We start from the raw sequence: 20,576 nt of genomic DNA, 5'->3' as shown, positions 1-20,576 counted from the left end.
CGAAAAAAGTATTGCCAAAAAACAGCTGGGGCAGGGGAGACATGGTCCTATGGTAGGTACCATGGCCTGGTGGGGGGGGGGTGTCTGGGCGGTGGCCCCGTGGCTCGCTGGGGGGGGGGCTGTGTCTGGGTGCGGGCCCCGTGGCTCGGGGGGGCACCACGGCGCGGGTGTCTCTGGCCCGTTGCCCCGGCCCGCAGCTCCCCAAGCGCTGCCCGTGGGGTCCCGCCGTGCCCGGCTCTGCCAGCTCCGCTCCGGGCGGGGAAGGTTCCACCTTCCGGGTTGTCTTAGCGCCGCCGGCTCCGCGCCGGGATTCCTGTTTCCGTGTCTTGTGGGAGCGAAGCATGCGCAGTGCGTGGGGGCGGCCGGGCGGCTGAGGCTGCGGCGAGGCCTAGTAGAACGCCGAGAGCCCGGGGCGCGGATGCCCCCGCGCGGTGAGTCCCGCCTCGACCCCACCTAGTCCCCCTCAGTTGCCCCCATACCCCCCGCCCTGCCCTGCCCCCTAGCGCCCCCCGCCCCACCTAGTTCCCCCAATGTCCCCTGCCCCCACTTCTCCCGCCCCCACCTAGTGCCCCCGTACCCCCCGCCCCTGCTCTGCGCCCCCGCCCCCACCTAGTCCCCCCAGCGCCCTCCGCCCCCACCTAGTGCCCCCGTACCCCCCGCCCCCTGCTCTGCGCCCCCACCTAGTCCCCCCCAGCGCCCTCCGCCCCCACCTAGTGCCCCCGTACCCCCCGCCCCCTGCTCTGCGCCCCCACCTAGTCCCCCCCAGCGCCCTCCGCCCCCACCTAGTGCCCCCGTACCCCCCGCCCCCTGCTCTGCGCCCCCACCTAGTCCCCCCCAGCGCCCTCCGCCCCCACCTAGTCCCCCCGCCCTCCCTGCTCTGCTCCCCAGCCCCCCCGCCCCCACCTAGTCCTCCCTGCCCTGCCCACACCCCTCCCGCCCCCACCTAGTCCCCCCGCCCCCCTGCTCTGCTTCCCAGCCCCCCACTGCCCCCTGCCCTGCCCCCCACCTAGTCTCCCCCTGCCCCCCAGCACTCCCCGCCCCCACCTAGTCCCCTCCCACTGCCCCCCGCCCCGCCCCAGCCCCCACCTGGTCCCCTCCCTGCCCTGACCCCAGCCCCCTGCTCTGCTCCCCAGCGCCCCCATCCCTAGTGCCCCCGCCCTTTCCCCTTGCCCCCCAGCACCCTTGTACCCAGCGCCCCCCGCCGCTCCTCTTGCCCTGGGGGCGGGGAGGTTGGCTGCCTGCCTGGGTGGGTGTTGCAGCAGGGGGTCAGGCTGTGGGGGGCATTAAGGAGGGATTTGGGAGGGGGCGGTGCCAGATGCTCTGCCCGCAGGATATCAGAAGGGGCACGAGGATACTGGCTTGTTTGGCTGGGGGTGTTATGGGGCTGGAGCTGGATGCAATAACGTGCCACTGGGGTGTCTGTCTCCTGGGGTCTGGTGAGGGAGTGGCTGCTATTCCTGGGCACGGCTTTGTCATCTGTGTTGGGGATGGGGCAATACAGCAAGGGCCATTTCCCCACAGCGTGTTTACCTCCCTCTCCCATGTTGTCCCACAGCAAGGTGGGCAGGATGAGGAGCCGGAAGAAGCATTTACATTGGCACTAGAAGTGGGGACGCCCCGGAAGACATGTCGTACCGAGGCAGCGAGCGGGACTTCCAGACTTCAGCCAGGAGGATGGGAACTTCGTTGCTCTTCCAGCTCTCTGTCCATGAGAGAGAGCTGGACCTGGTCTTCTTGGACCACAGCTATGCCAAGCCATGGAGTGCCCACCCCGACGCTAGCAGTGCCCGCCCTACTCGGATGCTCTTTGTCACCCCCAGGAGGCACCAAGACAGCACCATGTGAGCATAGCCTTTTCTGGTGCTACTGAGTTGGTTGGGTTTGGGTCCACGTGTACCTTGGATATTCCTTCCCTGTGCTCTGATGGTTCACTTGTTGCTTTCTGTGTCTGTTTTCAAGGTGCTTTTTAAACACATTAGGTAACACATGTTGAAACCCCAGTCTAAGAATATAAGAACGGCCATACTGGGTCAGACCAAAGGTCCAGCTAGCCCAGTATCCTGTCTACTGACAGTGGCCAGTGCCAGGTGCCACAGAGGGAATGAACAGAACAGGGAATCATCAAGTGATCCATCCCCTGTCGCCCATTCCCAGCTTCTGACAAACAGAAGCTAGTGACACCATCCCTGCCCATCCTGGCTAATAGTCATTGATGGACCTATCCTCCATGAGTTTATCTAGTTCTTTTTTGAACCCTGTTATAGTCTTGGCCTTCACAACAACCTCTGGCAAAGAGTTCCACTGGTTAACTGTGCGTTGTGTGAAGAAATACTTCCTTTTGTTTGTTATAAGCTTGCTGCCTATTAATTTCATTTGGTGACCCCTAGTTCTTGTATTATGACACTTCCTTATTTACTTTCTCCACACCAGTCATTATTTTATAGCCCTCTATCATATCCCCCTTTAGTTGTCTCTTTTCTAAGCTGAAAAGTCCCAATCTTATTAATCTCTCCTCATGGAAGCCGTTCCATACCCCTAATCATTTTTGTTGCCCTTTTCTGAACCTTTTCCAATTCCAATATATCTTTTTTGAGATGGGGCGACCACATCTGCACGCAGTATTCCAGATGTGGGCGTACCATGGATTTATATAGAGGCAATATGATATTTTCTGTTTTATTATCTATCCCTTTCTTAATGGTGCCCAACATTCTGTTTGCTTTTTTGACTGCCGCTGCACATTGAGTGCATGTTTTCAGAGAATTATCCACAGTTACTCCAAGATCTCTTTCTTGAGTCATAAGAGCTAATTTACACCCTAACATATTGTATGTATGGTTGGGATTATGCTTTCCAATGTGCAGTACTTTGCATTAAGCAACATTGAATTTCATCTGACAATTGTCTAGACAGTTCAAAACAAAAAGTCACTTTGGAATTTAATTCAGTAAAAACACAAACTTAAAAAGGTTGAAATAGAAATGAAACAGTTCAAAATTGTACATATATTCTGAGGCCAGAGAGATCATTATGATCATCTGGTCTGACCTCCTGTATAACACAGGAAAGAGCACTTTCTCAAAGTAATTCCTGGAGCAGATCTTTTAGAAAATCATCCAATCTTGATTTAAAAATGGTTGGTGGTGGAGAATCCACCATGATCTTTGGCAAATTGTTCTATGATCAATTACTCTCTCTTTTTTTTTTAAATTATGTCTTCTTTCCAGTCTGAAATTATCTACTTTCTGCTTCCAGTCATTGGATTGTGTAGGACCTTTCTCTGCTACATCAGTGATTTTCAATCTTTTTTTCATTTGCGGGCCCCTAAAACATTTCAAATGAAGATGTGGACCCATTTGGAAATCTTAGACATATTCTGTGGCCCCTCAGGGGTCTGCGGACCACAGGTTGAAAACAACTGTGCTACACTGATGAGCCCATTATCAAATATTTATTCCCCACGTAGGTACTTGTAGACCAGTAGTTCTCAAACTTTTGTACTGGTGACCCCTTTCTCACAGCAAGCCTCTGAGCATGACCCCTCTTATGAATTAAAAACACTTTTTTTTATATTTAACACTATTATAAACGCTGGAGGTGAAGCGGTGTTACGAGGTGGAGGCTGACAGCTCACGACCCCCATGTAATAATCTCGTGACCCCCTAAGGAGTTGCAACCCCCAGTTTGAGATCCCATTATAGACTGTAATCAAGTCACCCTTTAATCTTCTCTTTGTTATACTAAACAGATTGAGCTCCTTGATGTCTTATTATGAAGCAGGTTTCTAATCCTTTAATCATTCTCATGACTCTTCTCTGAACCCTCTCCAATTTATCAACACCCTTCTTGAATTGTGGGCAGCAGAACTGGACAAAGTATTCCAGCGGTGGTCGTACCAGTGCCGAATAGAGGTGAAATTACCTCTCTACTCCTTCTCCAGATACTGAAATTAAACGTTTCAATTGACTCAATCTGAAACTTTTTTGCATTTTCAATCCATGTAAATTTTCAAGATTTTGACTTTTAACCTAGATTCAAGATGGGAACATTTTTCAGAATCTCGAAAATTCTCCTGGGTCAGGAAAACTGTTTCCTGCCCACCTCTGATGCTAACATCACGCCTTTAAATTCTGGTCCAGACAAGGCCTGAATTGCTCGTGAAGTCCAGTGAAAGCCTAGAGATCTGCTTAGTAAGGCCTTGGCTACACTTGAGAGTTACAGCGCAATAAAGCCGCCCCCAGCGCTGTAACGTACTCCCCGTCCACACTGGCAAGGCATTTGCAGCGCTGTATCTCCGTGGCTGCAGCGCTGCAGGTACTCCACCTCCCCGAGAGGAATAACAGCTGCTACGGAGTGGCTGAGATGGAGTGGCTGAGACGCTGGTGCTCCAGTTTAAACGGAGAGTAACCTTATTATGCAGTGATTGACCTTCGGAAACTCCCCATAATCCTTTTAAGTGAAGCTTTCTCTTTGTTTTGTTGTGAACTCCGGGCTCCCGAGGCTGCTTATCAAAAAAACAAACACAGCTACTGTTTGCTGTGAATGAGTAGAGGCAGGCAGGGGGGCTCCCTTTGGAACGCCCACAGCTGATGTTTGCTTGAAGAGAGAGGCGGCCGCGGGAGGGAGAGGGGGATCCGTTTCGGCTGCTTATCTGGTCTGTGAGGGAAAAAAAACAAACAGCTGCTGTTTGCTTTTAGTGAGTGAGAGGGGGTGGAGGAGGGAGCGGGGTCGGAACTTGCAAGGCAGGGTGCGTATCTGCACTCCAAAAACCCACTCTCTCTCCCCCCACGCTCCCTGTCACACTCCACCCCCCCCCCTTTTGAAAAGCACATTGCAGCCACTTGAACGCTGGGATAGCTGCCCATAATGCACCGCTCCCAATGCCGCAGCAAATGTGGCCACGACAGTGCGCTGGCAGCTGTCAATGTGGACAGACTGCAGCGCTTTCCCTACTCAGCTGTACGAAGACAAGTTTAACTCACAGCGCTGTACAGCTGCAAGTGTAGCCAAGGCCTAAGTGCTTAAAGTACAATGGCTTTGTCTTGACTAGAGTTTTAGAAGCTGTTAATTAGATCAAGCTAGTTAACTTGAGCTAACATCACATCTCTAAATCCTAGTCTAAACAAAACCTTTAGGGAGGGACTGGGTGTGAGCTAATAAACTCGCAGACCCGGTGTACACTACAGAATGTCACCATGTCTGAACATGATTGCTGGGCTTGGTAGCTAGCCAGTGCTGAATGCATTTTAGAAGTCAGCGTGTGCAGCAGGTCAGACTGCCTTCAGCTGATTGTGACATGGTGGGTCCTTCACTGTCAAAATAATAATAATAATAATAATTAATGGAGATATCCCATCTCCTAGAACTGGAAGGGACCTTGAAAGGTCATCGAGTCCAGCCTCCTGCCTTCACTAGCAGGACCAAGTACTGATTTTTGCCCCAGATCCCTAAGTGGCCCCCTCAAGGATTGAACTCACAACCCTGGGTTTAGCAGGCCAGTGCTCAAACCACTGAGCTATCCCTCCCCCCAAGGGATAGCTGTCTTCAGCAGCATGTGCACTCACATGATTGTTGATGACCATAGTTAGAAAGAGTAAAATTTCCAAGTGCAGACCAGGCCTCCGCACATCCCTCCAAAAGGTTGGGGGGTTGGTATTTCTCAAAATAGGTGATGGGACCACTGGAGCAGTCATGGGATAAGAGAAGGGGATGTTTTATTTTTGTTGCCTATATTTTGCAGCCTAGTGTGTCCCCTCTCTTATTTTCCTTTATTGTTTTATGTATTTTCCCTTTGTGATGCTGGAACTGTTTCCTATGTGTATGTGTGGGATGGGTGGATGGAATAAAAGAATCAAGGTCGGCCTGATTATGTTATAGTCATCAAATGGGGGTGTTTCTAGTGCAGTTCTGCAGGGATTGGTTTTCTGCCTGATGCTGTTAAATATATTATCAGTGATCTGGAAGTAAATGTAAAATCACTGCTCCCGGTGCGATGCTGTGGCCGAAGGGCTAATGCGATCCTTGGCTGTGTGCACAGTACAGTAGAGAGAAGGAGCAAGGAGGTGATCCGTCTCTCTGTATACAGCATGGGTGAGACTGATACTGGAATGCTGCATCCAGTTCTAGTATTTATATTATTACAGGGATGTTGAAAAATCAGAGAAGGTGCAGAAAAGAGCCACAGAAAGTGTTCAGGGTCTGGAGAAAATACCTAACAGGGAGTCTGAAAGAGCTTAATCTTATCAACAAGAAAATTGAGAGGTGACATTATTATCATCATCAATTCCTTCAGGGGAGGGAAAAAAACACCAGGTACGAAAGGCCTCTTTAATCTAGTGCAGAAAGGCAGAAGAACCACCAATGGCTGGAAGCTGAGATCAGACAAATTCAAATTAGACACAAATTTTAACGGTGAGGGTGATTAACCATTGAACAAACTACCATGGGAAATGATGGATTTTCCATCTCCTAAAGTCTTCAAATCAAGACAGGATGTGCTTTAGTCAAATTCAAATTAATGGGCTTAATTCAGGAGTAACTGGGTGAAATTCCCTGGCCTGTGGTCAGATGAGATGATCTAATGGTCCCTTTTGGTCTTAAACTCTGAATCTGTGAATACAGATACCACTGGAGGGCTCCCCAGATGATGCAGGGGTCACAGAGCCCTGATCATGTGTGAGATAAATTTACTTGCCGGAAGTGATGCAACTTATCTAGGAAAACAGGTGGGATGTTTTCTCCTCAACTGCTCTATGGTGCAGTAACTTCTGCAGAGTCTCTGCTACTACTTGAGCTGAAGAGTAAAGAGTAAAGTGGGGCCACTGGACAATCAAGGTGCTAAAGGAGCACTCAAGAAAGACAAGGTCATTGCAAACACGTTAAATGAATTCTTTGCATCGGTCTTCACTGCAGAGGATATGAGGAAGATTCCCATACCGGAGCCATTCTTTTTAGGTGACAGATTTGAGGAACTGTCCCAGATTGAGCTGTCAGTAGAACAAATTGATGAATTAAATAGTAAGAAGTCACCAGGACCAGATCCTATTCACCCAATAATTCTGAAGGCACTCTCATATGAAATTGCAGAACTACTTTTTGAATGTAACTATCACTTAAATCAGTCTCTGTACCAGATGACTGGAGGATAGCTACTGTAATCCCGATTATTAAAAGAGGCCCCAGACGCAGTCCTGGCAATTACAGGGCCGGAAAGCCTAACTTCAGCACCAGGCAAACTGGTTGAAACTTCAGTAAAGAACAGAATTATCAGACATGTTCATGAAACAGTATGTTGGGGAAAAGTCAGCACGGCTTTTGTAAAGGGAGATCATGCATAACCAATCTTTGAATACTTTTCGGGGGTCAGCAAGCATCTGAACAAGGGTGATTCAGCTGATATAGTGTACTTGGATTTTCAGAAAGCCTTTAGCAAGGTCCCACACCAAAGGCTTTTAAGCAAAGTAAGCAGTCAAGGGGTAAAAGGGAAGGTCCATTTCTGGATCAGTAACTGGCTAAAAGATAGGAAACAAAGAGTAGGAATAAATGGTCACTTTTCACAATGGAGAGAGGTAAATAGTGGTGTCCCTCAGGGATCTGTACTGGGACATGTGCTGTGCAGCATATTCATAAATGATCTGAAAAAGGGGTAAACAGTGAGGTGGCAAAGATTGCAGACGATACAAAATTATTCAAGATTAAGTCCAAAACTGACTGTGAAGAGTTCCAAAGGGATCTCACAAAACTGGGTGACTGGGCTACAAAATGGCAGATTAAATGCAGTGTTGATAAGGGCAAAGTAATGCACATTGGAAAAATAATCCCAACTATACTTACAAAATGATGGGGTCTAAATTAGCTGTTGCCACTCAAGAGAGAGATTTGGGGGTCATTGTGGATACTTCTCTGGAAACATCCAGTCAATGTGCAATGGCAGTCAAAAAAGCTAACAATGTTTGGAACCATTAGGAAAGGTAGAGATAATAAGACAGAAAATATCATGCCACTAGAGAAATCCATTGTATATCCACATCTTGAATACTGGGTGCAGTTCTGGTTGCCCCATTGGCAAAAGTACAGAAAAGGGCAACAAAAATGATTGGGGGTATGGAACAGCATCCATATGAGGAGAGATTCAAAAGACTGGGACAGATCATCTTAGAAAAGAGACGACTAAGGGGGGAGGGGATACAATAGAGGTCTATAAAATCATGAATGGCGTGGAGACAGTAAATAGAGAAGTGTTATTTACACTGTCTCATAACACAAAAACTAGAGGTCATCCAGTGAAATCAATGGGCAGGAGATTTAAAACAAAAGGAAGTACTTCTTCACACAATGCACAGTTCACCTGTGGAACTCATTGCCAGGGGATTCTGTGAAGGCCAAAAATTTAACTGGATCCAAAAAAGAATTAGACTAGTTTGTGAAGGGTAGGTCCATTAATGACTATTAGCCAAGATGGTCAGAGATGCAACCCTATGCTCTGGGTGTCCCTAAACTCCTGACTGCCAGAAGCTGGGAGTGGACGACAGGGGATGGATCCTTCGATAAATTGCCCTGTTCTGTTCATTCCCTCTGAACCATTTGGTACTGGCCGCCATCGGAAGACAGGATATTGGGTTAGGTGGACCTTAGGTCTGATCCAGTATACCTGTACTTATGTTCTTAAACTGTATGTGAGCCATGTTACCAAACTGCTACCACCTCGGGCCATTGAAGGCCCCAGTGGGGCTATGAAATCTGCAAGCATGGACCCCTGCATGTATGGTGTCCCGCTGACTTCTTTGGAACGTCATGTAGACACACAGGTGTGTGCCACAGGATCTGTGCCTACGACCAGGGCCAGCGCTTCCACTAGGCAACCCTAGGCGGTCGCCTAGGGCGGCAGGATTTGGGGGGGCGGCATTTTGCTGTCCTCGGCAGAAATTCGGCGGCGGGGGGTCCTTCCGCTCTGGGTCTTAGGTGGAAATTCGGCGCCGGGTCCTTCACTCGCTCCAGGACTCGCCGCCGAAGTGCCCCGAAGACGCGGAGCGGAAGGACCCCTGCTGCCGAATGCTCAGAGGAGGAGCGTTGCTGCCTAGGGCGGCAAAAACCCTGGCATCGCTTCTGCCTACGACTGAAGTGGGTTGGGAGACACAGACTCATAGAATATCAGGGTTGAAAGGGACCTCAGGAGGTCATCTAGTCCAACCCCCTGCTCAAAGCAGGACCAATCCCCAACTAAATCATCCCAGCCAGGGCTTTGTCAAGCCCGACCTTAAAAACCTCTAAGAAAGGAGATTCCACCACCTCCCTAGGTAACCCCTTCCAGTGCTTCACCACCCTCCTAGTGAAAAAGTTTTTCTTAATATCCAACCTAAACCTCACCCACTGCAACTTGAGACCATTACTCCTTGTTCTGTCATCTGCTACCACTGAGAACAGTCTAGATCCATCCTCTTTGGAACCCCCTTTCAGGTAGTTGAAAGCAGCTATCAAATCCCCCCTCATTCTTCTCTTCTGCAGACTAAACAATCCCAGTTCCCTCAGCGTCTCCTCATAAGTCATGTGCTCCAGGCCCCTAATCATTTTTGTTGTCCTCTGCTGGACTCTTTCCAATTTTTCCACATCCTTCTTGTAGTGTGGGGCCCAAAACTGGACACAGTACTCCAGATGAGGCCTCACCAATGCCGAATAGAGGGGAATGATCACGTCCCTCGATCTGCTGGCAATGCCCCTACTTATACAGCCCAAAATGCCGTTAGCCTTCTTGGCAACAAGGGCACATGGTTGACTCGTATCCGGCTTCTTGTCCACTGTAACCCCTAGGTCCTTTTCTGCAGAACTGCTGCCTAGCCATTCGGTCCCTAGTCTGTAGCAGTGCATGGGATTTTTCCGTCCTAAGTGCAGGCCTCTACACTTGTCCTTGTTGAACCTCATCAGATTTCTTTTGGCCCAATCCTCTAATTTGTCTAGGTCCCTCTGTATCCTATCCCTACCCTCCAACGTAACGTATCTACCACTCCTCCCAGTTTAGTGTCATCTGCAAACTTGCTGAGGGTGCAGTCCACGCCATCCTCCAGATCATCAATGAAGGTATTGAACAAAACCGGCCCCAGGACCGACCCTTGGGGCATGCCGCTTGATACCGGCTGCCAACTAGACATGGAGCCATTGATCACTACCTTATAGTCCATTCGTCCAGCCCATACTTCTTTAACTTGCCTGCAGGAATACTGTGGGAGACCGTATCAAAAGCTTCGCTAAAGTCAAGGAATAACACGTCCACTGCTTTCCCCTCATCGACAGAGCCAATTATCTCGTCATAGAAGGCAATTAGGTTAGTCAGGCATGACTTTCCCTTGGTGAATCCATGCTGACTGTTCCTGATCACTTTCCTCTCCTCGAAGTGCTTCACAATTGATTCCTTGAGGACCTGCTCCATGATTTTTCCAGGGACTGAGGTGAGGCTGACTGGCCTGTAGTTCCCCGGATCCTCCTCCTTCCCTTTTTTAAAGATGGGCACTACATTAGCCTTTTTCCAGTCATCCAGGACCTCCCCCGATCGCCATGAGTTTTCAAAGATAATGGCCAATGGCTCTGCAATCACATCCACCAACTCCTTTAGCACCCTCAGATGCATTGCATCCGGCCCCATGGACTTGTGCTTGTCCAGCTTTTCTAAATAGTCCTGACCCACTTCTTTCTCCACAGAGGGCTGCTCACCTCCTCCCCATGCTGTGCTGCCCAGTGCAGCAGTCTGGGAGCTGACCTTGTTCATGAAGACAGAGGCAAAAAAAGCATTGAGTACATTAGCTTTTTCCACATCCTCTGTCATTAGGTTGCCTCCCCCATTCAGTAAGGGGCCCATGCTTTTCTTGACCACCTTCTTGTTGCTAACATACCTGGTGAAACCCTTCTTGTTACTCTTAACATCCCTTGCTAGCTGCAACTCCAAGTGTGATTTGGCGTTCCTGATTTCACTCCTGCATACCTTGGCAATATTTTCATACTCCACCCTTGTCCACCTTGTCATTTGTCCAAGCTTCCACTTCTTGTAAGCTTCTTTTTTGAGTTTAAGATCAGCAAGGATTTCACTGTTAAGCCAAGCTGGTTGCCTGCCATATTTACTGTTCTTTCTACACATTGGGATGGTTTGTTCCTGCAACCTCAATAAGGATTCTTTAAAATACAGCCAGCTCTCCTGGACTCCTTTCCCCCTCATGTTATTCTCCCCGGGGATCCTGCCCATCAGTTCCCTGAGGGAGTCAAAGTCTGCTTTTCTGAAGTCCAGGGTCTGTATTCTTCTGCTCTCCTTTCTTCCTTGTGTCAGGATCCTGAACTTGACCATCTCATGGTCACTGCCTCTGAGGTTCCCATCCACTTTTGCTTCCCCTACTAATTCTTCCCTGTTTGTGAGCAGCAGGTCAAGAAGAGCTCTGCCCCTAGTTGGTTCCTCCAGCACTTGCACCAGGAAATTGTCCCCTATACTTTCCAAAAACTTCCTGGATTGTCTGTGCACCGCTGTATTGCTCTCTCAGCAGATATCAGGGTGATTGAAGTCCCCCATGAGAACCAGGGCCTGTGATCTAGTAACTTCTGTTAGTTGCCTGAAGAACACCTCGTCCACCTCATCCCCCTGGTCTGGTGGTCTATAGCAGACTCCCACCACGACATCACTCTTGTTGCTCACATTTCTAAACTTAAATCAGGGACTCTCAGGTTTTTCTGCAGTTTCATACTGGAGCTCTGAGCAGTCAGACTGCTCTCTTACATACAATGCAACTCTCCCACCTTTTCTGCCCTGCCTGTCCTTCCTGAACAGTTTATATCTATCCATGACAATACTCCAGTCATGTGAGTTATCCCACCAAGTCTCTGTTATTCCAATCACATCATAATTCCTTGACTGTACCAGGACTTCCAGTTCTCCCTGCTTGTTTCCCAGTCTTCTTGCATTTGTGTATAGGCACTTAAAATAACTCGCTGATCGTCCTGCTTTCTCAGTATGAGGCAGGAGTCCTCCCCTCTTGCGCTCTCCTGCTCGTGCTTCCTCCCGGTATTCCACTTCCCCACTTAGGGCTTTGGTCTCCTTCCCCCGGTGAACCTAGTTTAAAGCCCTCCTTACTAGGTTAGCCAGGCTGCTTGCGAAGATGCTCTTCCCTCTCTTCATTAGGTGGAGCCCATCTCTTCCTCGCAATCCTTCTTCTTGGAACACCATCCAATGGTCAAAGAATCCAAAACCTTCTCTCCAACACCACCTGCGTAGCCATTCGTTGACTTCCACGATTCGATGGTCTCTACCCAGGCCTTTTCCCTGCACAGGGAGGATGGACGAGAACACCACTTGCGCCTCAAACTCCTTTATCCTTCTTCCCAGAGCCACATAGTCTGCAGTGATCCGCTCAAGGTCACTCTAGGCAGTATCATTGGTGCCCACGTGGAGAAGCAGAAAGGGGTAGCGAGCTGAGAGCTTGATGAGTTTTGGCAGTCTCTCTGTCACATCATGAATCCTAGCTCCTGGCCAGCAGCACACGTCTTGGTTTTCCCGGTCGGGACGGCAGATGACTCAGTCCCCCTTAGGAGGGAGTCCCCGACCACCACCACCCGCCTCCTTCTCTTGGGAGCGTTGGTCGTGGAACCCCCATCTCTAGGACAGTGCATCTCATGCCTTCCAATCGGTGGAGTCTCCTCCTGCTCCCTTCCCTCAGATGTATCATCTAGTCCACTCTCCGCATTAGTACCTGTGGAGAGAACATGAAAATGGTTGCTCACCTGTATCTGCATTGCTGGTACATGGAGTCTCCTCTTTCTTCTTCTGGAGGTCACATGCTGCCAATTTTCTTCACCGTCCTTCTGTCCCCGCTGCGCAGTCTGCTGTGATTCTTCAGAATGTTGTGCCCGTAGAAGCATATCCTGACATCTGTCCAGGAAATCTTCATTTTCTCTTATGCAACGCAGGATTGATACTTGTTTCTCCAGACCTTGAACCTTCTCTTCCAATATGGAGACCAGCTTGCACTTTGTACAGAGAAAGTCGCTTCTGTCCTGTGGAAGAAAGACAAACATGGCACATCCTGTGCAGGTCACAACAGCTGATTGCTCACCGTCCATATTACCTTCCCTCTAAGAGCTTCCTCAGCTATTGCAGTAACTACTCACAGAAGCCCGCAAGATGAAAGCCTCAGTGGGCTCTCCCCAGGCAAACTCCCTCTATTATCCTCCACTGTTCGCCGCTCAGCTGGTTCGCAACTGGCTGCCTTTTTATAACAGTCAGGCCCACACATGGTTAAAACCTGATTCAGGGCTTATCAGCACTACAAATTGCAAGTAACCTTGTCAGGAGACAATCATGTTGTTAGATGACATTTCATTTTGTAGCGTAGCCTGGCCCCAAGACAGAGGTTTCGGGTGCAGAATACGGTTACAAATGCAATGAAAAACAGCACGGTTCCATCTTCTGCTCCAGTGGCAGCAGCTTCAAAGGCTGTGTCTCAGCCATGGTCAGATACTGATTTGGAGCTTGTGTGGGACGGAGGATGAAATAAGCTTGAAGGAGCCTTGTGCTTTCAGACAGGTGGGCACAGGTGTGCTGTCTCTGTTCCATCTTGCGCAGGCAGGTACCTGTAATCCAGTGCAGTGTGTTTCCAGTTCCTGTTTTGTGTTGAGAAACCTGCTGCTCTAAGGCTGCTGTGATAGGGCAGGGTCCTGTTCTCTGAAATCCCAGCTCTCCTTTCAGTGAGGTGGATATCCCCATCGATGTGGAAACCGTCACACCCACGCCTGTCCCGCTCTACGACAACCAGAAAGCGCGCAGTGTTATGAACGAGTGTGAGCGCCACGTCATCTTTGCCCGTACGGATGCCGATGCCCCTCCTCCACCTGATGACTGGGAGGAGCACATGAACAGGTAACATGGCTGGGATGCTGTTGGGGGTTTCTGTGCTGCAGTTCTTACTGAGAGGCTGTTAGCTGGGAAGAGGAATAAAGTAAGTAACGTGGAAATGACAGGTTTCAGAGTAGCAGCCGTGTTAGTCTGTATCCGCAAAAAGAACAGGAGTACTTGTGGCACCTTAGAGACTAACACATTTATTTGAGCATAAGCTTTCGTGGGCTACAGCCCACTTCATCGGATGCATAGAATGGAACACACAGAAAGAAGATATTTATACATACAGAGAACATGAAAAGGTGGGAGTAGCCGTACCAACTGTAAGAGGCCAATCAATTGAGATGAGCTATCATCAGCAGGAGAGAGAAAAAAACCTTTGAAGTGATAATTGAGATGACCCATAGAAGGTGTGAGGATATTTTAACATACTTTAACATGAGGAAATAGATTCAATTAGTGTAATGACCCAACCATTCCCAGTCTCTGTTCAAACCTAAGTTAATTGTATCTAATTTGCGTATTAATTCAAGTTCAGCAGTCTCTCTTTGGAGTCTGTTTTTGAAGTTTTTTTTGTTGCAAAATTGCCACCTTCAGGTCTTTCACTGAGTGGTTAGAGAGATTGAAGTGTTCTCCCACTGGTTTTTGAATGTTATGATTCCTGATGTTATATTTGTGTCCATTTATTCTTTTGCGTAGAGACTGTCCGGTTTGGCCACTGTACATGGCAGAGGGGCATTGCTGGCACATGATGGCATATATCACGTTGGTAGATGTGCAGGTGAATGAGCTCCTGATGGTGTGGCTGATGTGATTAGGTCCTATGATGGTGTCACTTGAATAGATATGTGGACAGAGTTGGCATCGGGCTTTGTTGCAAGGATAGGTTCCTGGGTTAGTGTTTATGTTGTATGGTGTGCAGTTGCTGGTGAGTATTTGCTTCAGGTTGGGGGGCTGTCTGTAAGCGAGGACTGGTCTGTCTCCCAAGATCTGTGAGAGTGAGGGATCATCTTTCAGGATAGATTGTAGATCTTGATGATATGCTGGAGAGGTTTTAGTTGGGGGCTGAAGGTGACGGCTAGTGGCGTTCTGTTACTTTCTTTGTTGGGCCTGTCCTGTAGTAGGTGACTTCTGGGTACTCTTCTGGCTCTGTCAATCTGTTTCCTCACTTCAGCAGGTGGGTATTGTAGTTTTAAGAATGCTTGATAGAGATCTTGTAGGTGTTTGTCTCTGTGTGAGGGATTGGAGCAAATGTGGTTGTATTGTAGAGCTTGGCTGTAGACAATGGATCATGTGGTGTGTCCTGGATGAAAGCTGGAGGCATGTAGGTAAGTATAGCGGTCAGTAGGTTACGGTATAGGGTGGTGGAAATGGTAGTACGTAGAGGCAGCGATCTAGTGGTCACAGCAGAAGATTGGGATTCAGGAATCCTCTTGTTGGTTGTATTTCACTAGCGTAGAGAGCCTCAGCAGAGGTTGGGACTTCACAGTGCCAGGCACTGTGCATACAGATAAGAGAGGGTCCCTACCCCAAGGAGTCTACAGTCAATACAAAGGGTGGGAGGGGAAACTGAGGCGGGGTGAAATGACTTGCCCAGGTTCCCATAGCAGGTCAGTGGCAGAGCTAGGAAGAGAATCCAAGTCTCCTGACTCTGTCCATGCCCTATCCACTGGTCCATGATCTCTCTGGGTTCTATATCAGGAGGTAGCCGTGTTAGTCTGTATCCACAAAAACAACAAGGAGTCCGATGGCACCTTAAAGATTAACAGATTTATTTGGGCATAAGCTTTCGTGGGTAAAATGAAGAAGTGGGTTTTTTACCCACGAAAGCTTATGCCCAAATAAATCTGTTAGTCTTTAAGGTACCACCGGACTCCTTGTTGTTTTTCTGGGTTCTATGCTTGCCTGGGCGAATTAATGTTTGTAGAGTGTTTTGAGGTCCTGATGCAAAAAAAGCTATAAAAGGACAAAGCATTATTCATTTGCGGACATGAAGCTGACTCGCATTCTCACTTAAAACCAATGACTGTTCTGTAATGTTGTCTTGTGCGATACAAGATGTGTAGATCACAGACCTAGGCTGTGGTTAAAGAGTTTATTCTGTAATGTGCATTGGACAGCAGGCCTTTTCTCACTTTTGCATTGGGATTGTGTATATGCAGTGATTGGCAGTGAGTTTTTTGCAGGATGAGGGCCTTGGTTTGGTTTTTTGATTTGTTTTAATGTGTCTAGACATGCACTGTTCCACTTTAGGTGGGTTTTCACATCCTTCTGGGCTTTATTTATTTAATCTTATTATGTTCAGATTTCTAGAAATATATTTCCCAGAATTCCCAGTAATTTGAGACTTCAGTTCCTTTATAAACTGTGGAACTTTCACTTATTTAATTGCACAGGTGTTCAAAGGAATGTGTTATCCAGCTGTTAATTTTACGACATATGAGCCTCTGAAGTCAACATCTGTAGAAAGGCTGCAGTTGCTCATAGTCTAGCCACTTCCTGGGGCTTTAGTTACCAGTCTTAATAAATGGATTTTCTGTCCTCTCTCTCCCCCCCCTCCTCCCCCCCATAAGCCCTGTTAATTCTTGTGGCTTTCTAAACTTCAAGTATCACACTTGCCCTGAATTTTGCATACAAGTACAACTGGATCAGATACTGCTTGTTTCTCACTTGCATGAGAGTTCACATTGGTCCAAGCTCCCTTCCCTTTTTTCCTCAGTCAGTCTTCAATCAAGCAAAATATTCCTAGGAAGAGCTTTCAGTTGCCTCTCTATATGTGCTAGCCATCAGTCTCCTTTACAGAGGCCTTTCTCTTCTGAAGACTGTCTGTAGTCTGAAGCAGGCACTCTTCTGTTCTGTGTAAGATACTGTACATCAGTTTTGCATCTGCATGTGTATTGTGGACTGCAGCCTGGAGCTCCTAACTGTGTTTCTTCTTAAAACATTGTTTGTAAATGCTTTTTCTGTCTGAGTGCTTTGTTTATTAGGAAGGAAAGGCGATCTTTTGTCTAAGGAATGGGGTTAGAAATCAGCTAGAATGCAGGTCACCCATCTATCTGTGGGCTTTTGTCCCCTGTTGTGTAATATCTGAGTGCCTCTCGACACCCTTGTGAGACAGAGGAGCTGGGGCATAGCATGTGTGTTGGCCAAGATCACACAGGAAGTCTGTGACAGAGCTGAGAATTGAATTCAGGTCTTCTGAGTCCCAGGTCTGTGTTGGTTAGGGGTGTGAAACAAACTAACTCACTGGTGACATAGCTATGCCAACAATACCCCAGTGGAAACGCAGCTATGCCACTGGCAGAGGGCTTCTGTTACCATGGCTAATGTCATTTGGGGAGGTGGTGTTCCTGGGCCAGCAGAAAACCTCCTTCTGCTGTGTATGCCCTTGGGGCTATGCTGGCATAGGCTGTGTAGTGGAGACATAGCCCTAGCCTGTTCCTGGCTTACCACTGACTTGCCCACAGCGCTGAGGTCATGAGTGAGATCCTCCTTGCAAACCGAGGGAAATCTGCCTGTAAAGAGAAAGGTGGCACTTCTGATCATCCACGAGACTTGAGCGTGACTATCTGGACATTCAGGCCCCTCTGATGATAGATGCATGGGTCGCTTTCATGTAAGGTGGTTGGTATTTTCTCAGTCTGCATTGCCCAGCTCATATATGTAGCCAAAACCATAATACAGTGTAGAGACAATGATTATTTATTGAGAGACATGGGATCTGAGCACATGCCTGGGAGCCATTAACTCCTGGGTGCTAAAAGCTGATAGATCAACTGTACTGTTTTACTTACCTGGGTTGTTTTAAGAGTTAGGAGTAAAAAAATGTAAACCCTTTATATCCTGTCTAAACTACTCTCTTGGTTTTCCTTTCAGGTCGGGTTGGACGATGGCCCAGAACAAGCTATTTAATAAGATCCTTAAAGCCCTGCAATCTGACAGGCTGGCCCGCTTGGCCAATGAAGGGGTAAGATCTTTCTTCCCCCATCCCCTCTTCTTCAAGCTGCAGCAGCTGCATTGCCTCCTTATGCACCCAATCCTTCCTGGCAGTGGAGATGAAACATGTAGGACAGTCTGGCTCCTCGGCTCTTACAACCTCCTCCATGAGCAGGTTTATGGCTTTGATATGGACTAGAATGTGGTCTTCGGTGGGAGACGGATTGGCCCATGCTCACTCACCAGAGGAACAGAGGCTGTAGCAGCAAATTTTGCCCTGGTGGATTTTGTATGGTCCTGGCACACTCACTTTCCTTATGCCCATGTGGTCTGCTTCCCTTGTTTTTAGGCTTGCAATGAGCCAGTGCTGAGGAGGATAGCAGTGGACAAATGCGCCCGGCGGGTCCGCCAAGCTCTGGCCAGTGTGAACTGGGACACCAAGCTGATCCAATGGCTTCACACCACGCTGGTGGAGACGCTCAGTTTACCTATGTTGGCTGCTTACCTGGATGCTTTGCAGACACTTAAGGGAAAGGTGATAAACACAATGAGTTCTGGAATGTACTTTGCTTTCACTTAATACCACTTTCTCTTCAAACAGTTCGTTCAAGGGAAGCTGATGGGACATTGATCTCCTTTCTGGGCGACTGGGGGAAAAGTAGCCTCTTTGCCCCTGTTCTCCTTCCCTTTTCCCCACTGCACTAGCTTGGGGGAGCTTTTGCCTTGAGGATTAGGAGGGAGGCCTCCTGGTTTTTCTGTGGCGGTAGTGGGTGATCTTCAGCATGTCACTTAGCCTCTCTGTCTTGGTTGCCCTATCAAGAGAGTGAGGAAAGGAGAGGCCACTAGCCTGGGATTTGGGAGAGGCTGGGTCAGCTCCTCGCTCTGACACAGGCTTCCTCTGTAACGCGGGCAAATCCCTTAGCTTCTGTGTGCCTCAGTTGCCCTCTGTACTATGGGGATAACGGCTCTGCCCTGCCACAAGAGGGGTTGGGAGAATAAATACAGCTTAGCATGAGGGGCACCCAGTTATCTTAGATAGATAGATTTGTAAAAGAGGGCTAATACTTTACAGGGAGGTTGTAAACAATTGACAAACAATTAAGTTTGTAAAGCCCATGGAGCTCCTGGGATGAGAGTTATTGTAGACGGGCAACATATTAGTTTCTAAACTTTTATTGAAGTGATTCAGAGAAATACAGGGGACTTAGGAGGTGCTGTGCTAGGACTCAGGGGACCTGGGCTCTGCCACTGGTCTGCTGGGTATCCTTGGGCAAGTCACCTCACACCTCTGTGCCTCAATTTCTCCATAGATAAAATGGGAGTAATGATACTGAGCTAGTTTGGGAAGTGCTTTATATCTATGGATTGAAAATCGTGAGATCAGAGCTAGGTAGGGGTGATGGTGGTAGTAGTAGTAGTATTCAGTACCCTTTTTTATGGTTTGTATGCAAGAGGCACATGCCACAGTTAAATGTTCTTGGCAAACAGAGAAGACTCTTAGGAAAGGTACTACAGGAATGTTGTTTATTATTAAAATGAGTCTAGACCAAACTTCGTTAATTGATCTTTTTCTCTCAATTTAAGTAGAATTGTGTATTTTATTTGTTTGGATAAGCACTTTCAGTACAATGTTCCCATCCCACGAAGCCAGGGTGAATCGGTACACTACAGCTGTACTTTTGCATAGCATCCGTCATACAAACTAACTCCCCAAATGGCTAAATACAATAAATATTAGAGGTGCAGAAGAACGAGAAGGTAGGAGAAAGACATTTACAGCAGAGAGATATCAGCTAAGATTAGGGCCATCAAATGATTTAAAAACACAGTTGCGATTAATCGCAGTTTTAATCGCATTGTTAAGCAATAATAGAATATCACTTATTTAAATATTTTTGGTGTTGGGGGGAAGTGTGTGTGTTTGGGGAGCACTGTCTCTTTAAGCAGAGCGCTCAGGAGCCTGAACGCTTTTTCAGCCAGCAGCAGCTGCTGTCTCCAGCACTCACTGCTGAGCCGGGAGCAGCAGACAGGCTTCCCCTGTTCCCCAACCCCAGCTCAGCGGGGACTGGGCACATGGGGGGGGGGTGTGGAGGGGGGACACCCAGACATCAGCTCCTCTGCTGCCTCCCCGCCACTGCTCTGTGCAGCACACAGGAGGCAGGTTCCCGGTCTGGAGCAGCTTGGCCAGGGGCTCCATGGAGGTGGGAGCAGCAATGGAGCAGGGCGGCAGTAGGAGGGGTACCCCTGCCCCGGAGGCACGCAGCGGCGCCCCCTTGAGGATGGCCCTGGTGTGTGGTTAACATTCGTTTAAAAAAAAAAAGCGTTAATTTGTTTTGAGTTAATTGTATGCGTTAACTGTGATTGATTGACAGCCCTAATTGTTATTTTTGATTAGAAATATTTGCACTGTGAAACAGATAAAAGAGAGTGCGATCTACAAGTCAAAGCATGAAGGGCATAGAAATGCTTAGCACAGCGGTTCTCAAACTGGGTCGGGACCCCAAAGTGGGTTGCAACCTTGTTTTAATGGGATCACCAGGGCTGGTTTAGATTTACTGGGGCCTAGGGCTGAAGCCCAAAGGCTCAGGTTACAGGCCCCCTGCCAGGGCTGAAGCCCTTTGGCTTTGGCCCCCCACCTGGGGCGATGGGACTCGGGCGGGCTCAGGTTTCAGTCCCCTTCTCCTGGGGTCGTGTATTAATTTTTGTTGTCAGAAGGGGGCCGTGGTGCAATGAAGTTTGAGAACCCCGGGCTTAGCATATCTGGCACGTCAAT

At 48.4% G+C, this 20,576-nt stretch overlaps 1 protein-coding gene across 1 annotated transcript in view; it reads left to right on the top strand.

Annotated features, from left to right (window-relative positions):
- The first annotated feature begins 357 nt into the window (after positions 1-357).
- KANSL3 (KAT8 regulatory NSL complex subunit 3) overlaps positions 358-20,576 on the top strand; it is a 60,928-nt gene continuing 40,709 nt past the window's right edge. Inside the window, exons 1-5 of the mRNA XM_065398288.1 lie at positions 358-431; positions 1,556-1,841; positions 13,718-13,888; positions 17,744-17,834; positions 18,153-18,338. Of these exons, the coding sequence (XP_065254360.1) occupies positions 1,627-1,841; positions 13,718-13,888; positions 17,744-17,834; positions 18,153-18,338 (663 nt within the window). The 5' untranslated portion in view covers positions 358-431; positions 1,556-1,626. The remainder of the gene's footprint in view (positions 432-1,555; positions 1,842-13,717; positions 13,889-17,743; positions 17,835-18,152; positions 18,339-20,576) is intronic.

The sequence above is a fragment of the Emys orbicularis genome, chromosome 2 (genome assembly GCF_028017835.1).
Source record: "Emys orbicularis isolate rEmyOrb1 chromosome 2, rEmyOrb1.hap1, whole genome shotgun sequence".
Taxonomy (NCBI): Eukaryota; Metazoa; Chordata; order Testudines; family Emydidae; genus Emys; species Emys orbicularis.
Note: the sequence above shows the minus strand (reverse complement) of the source record. Positions and strands in the feature narration are given on the sequence as shown.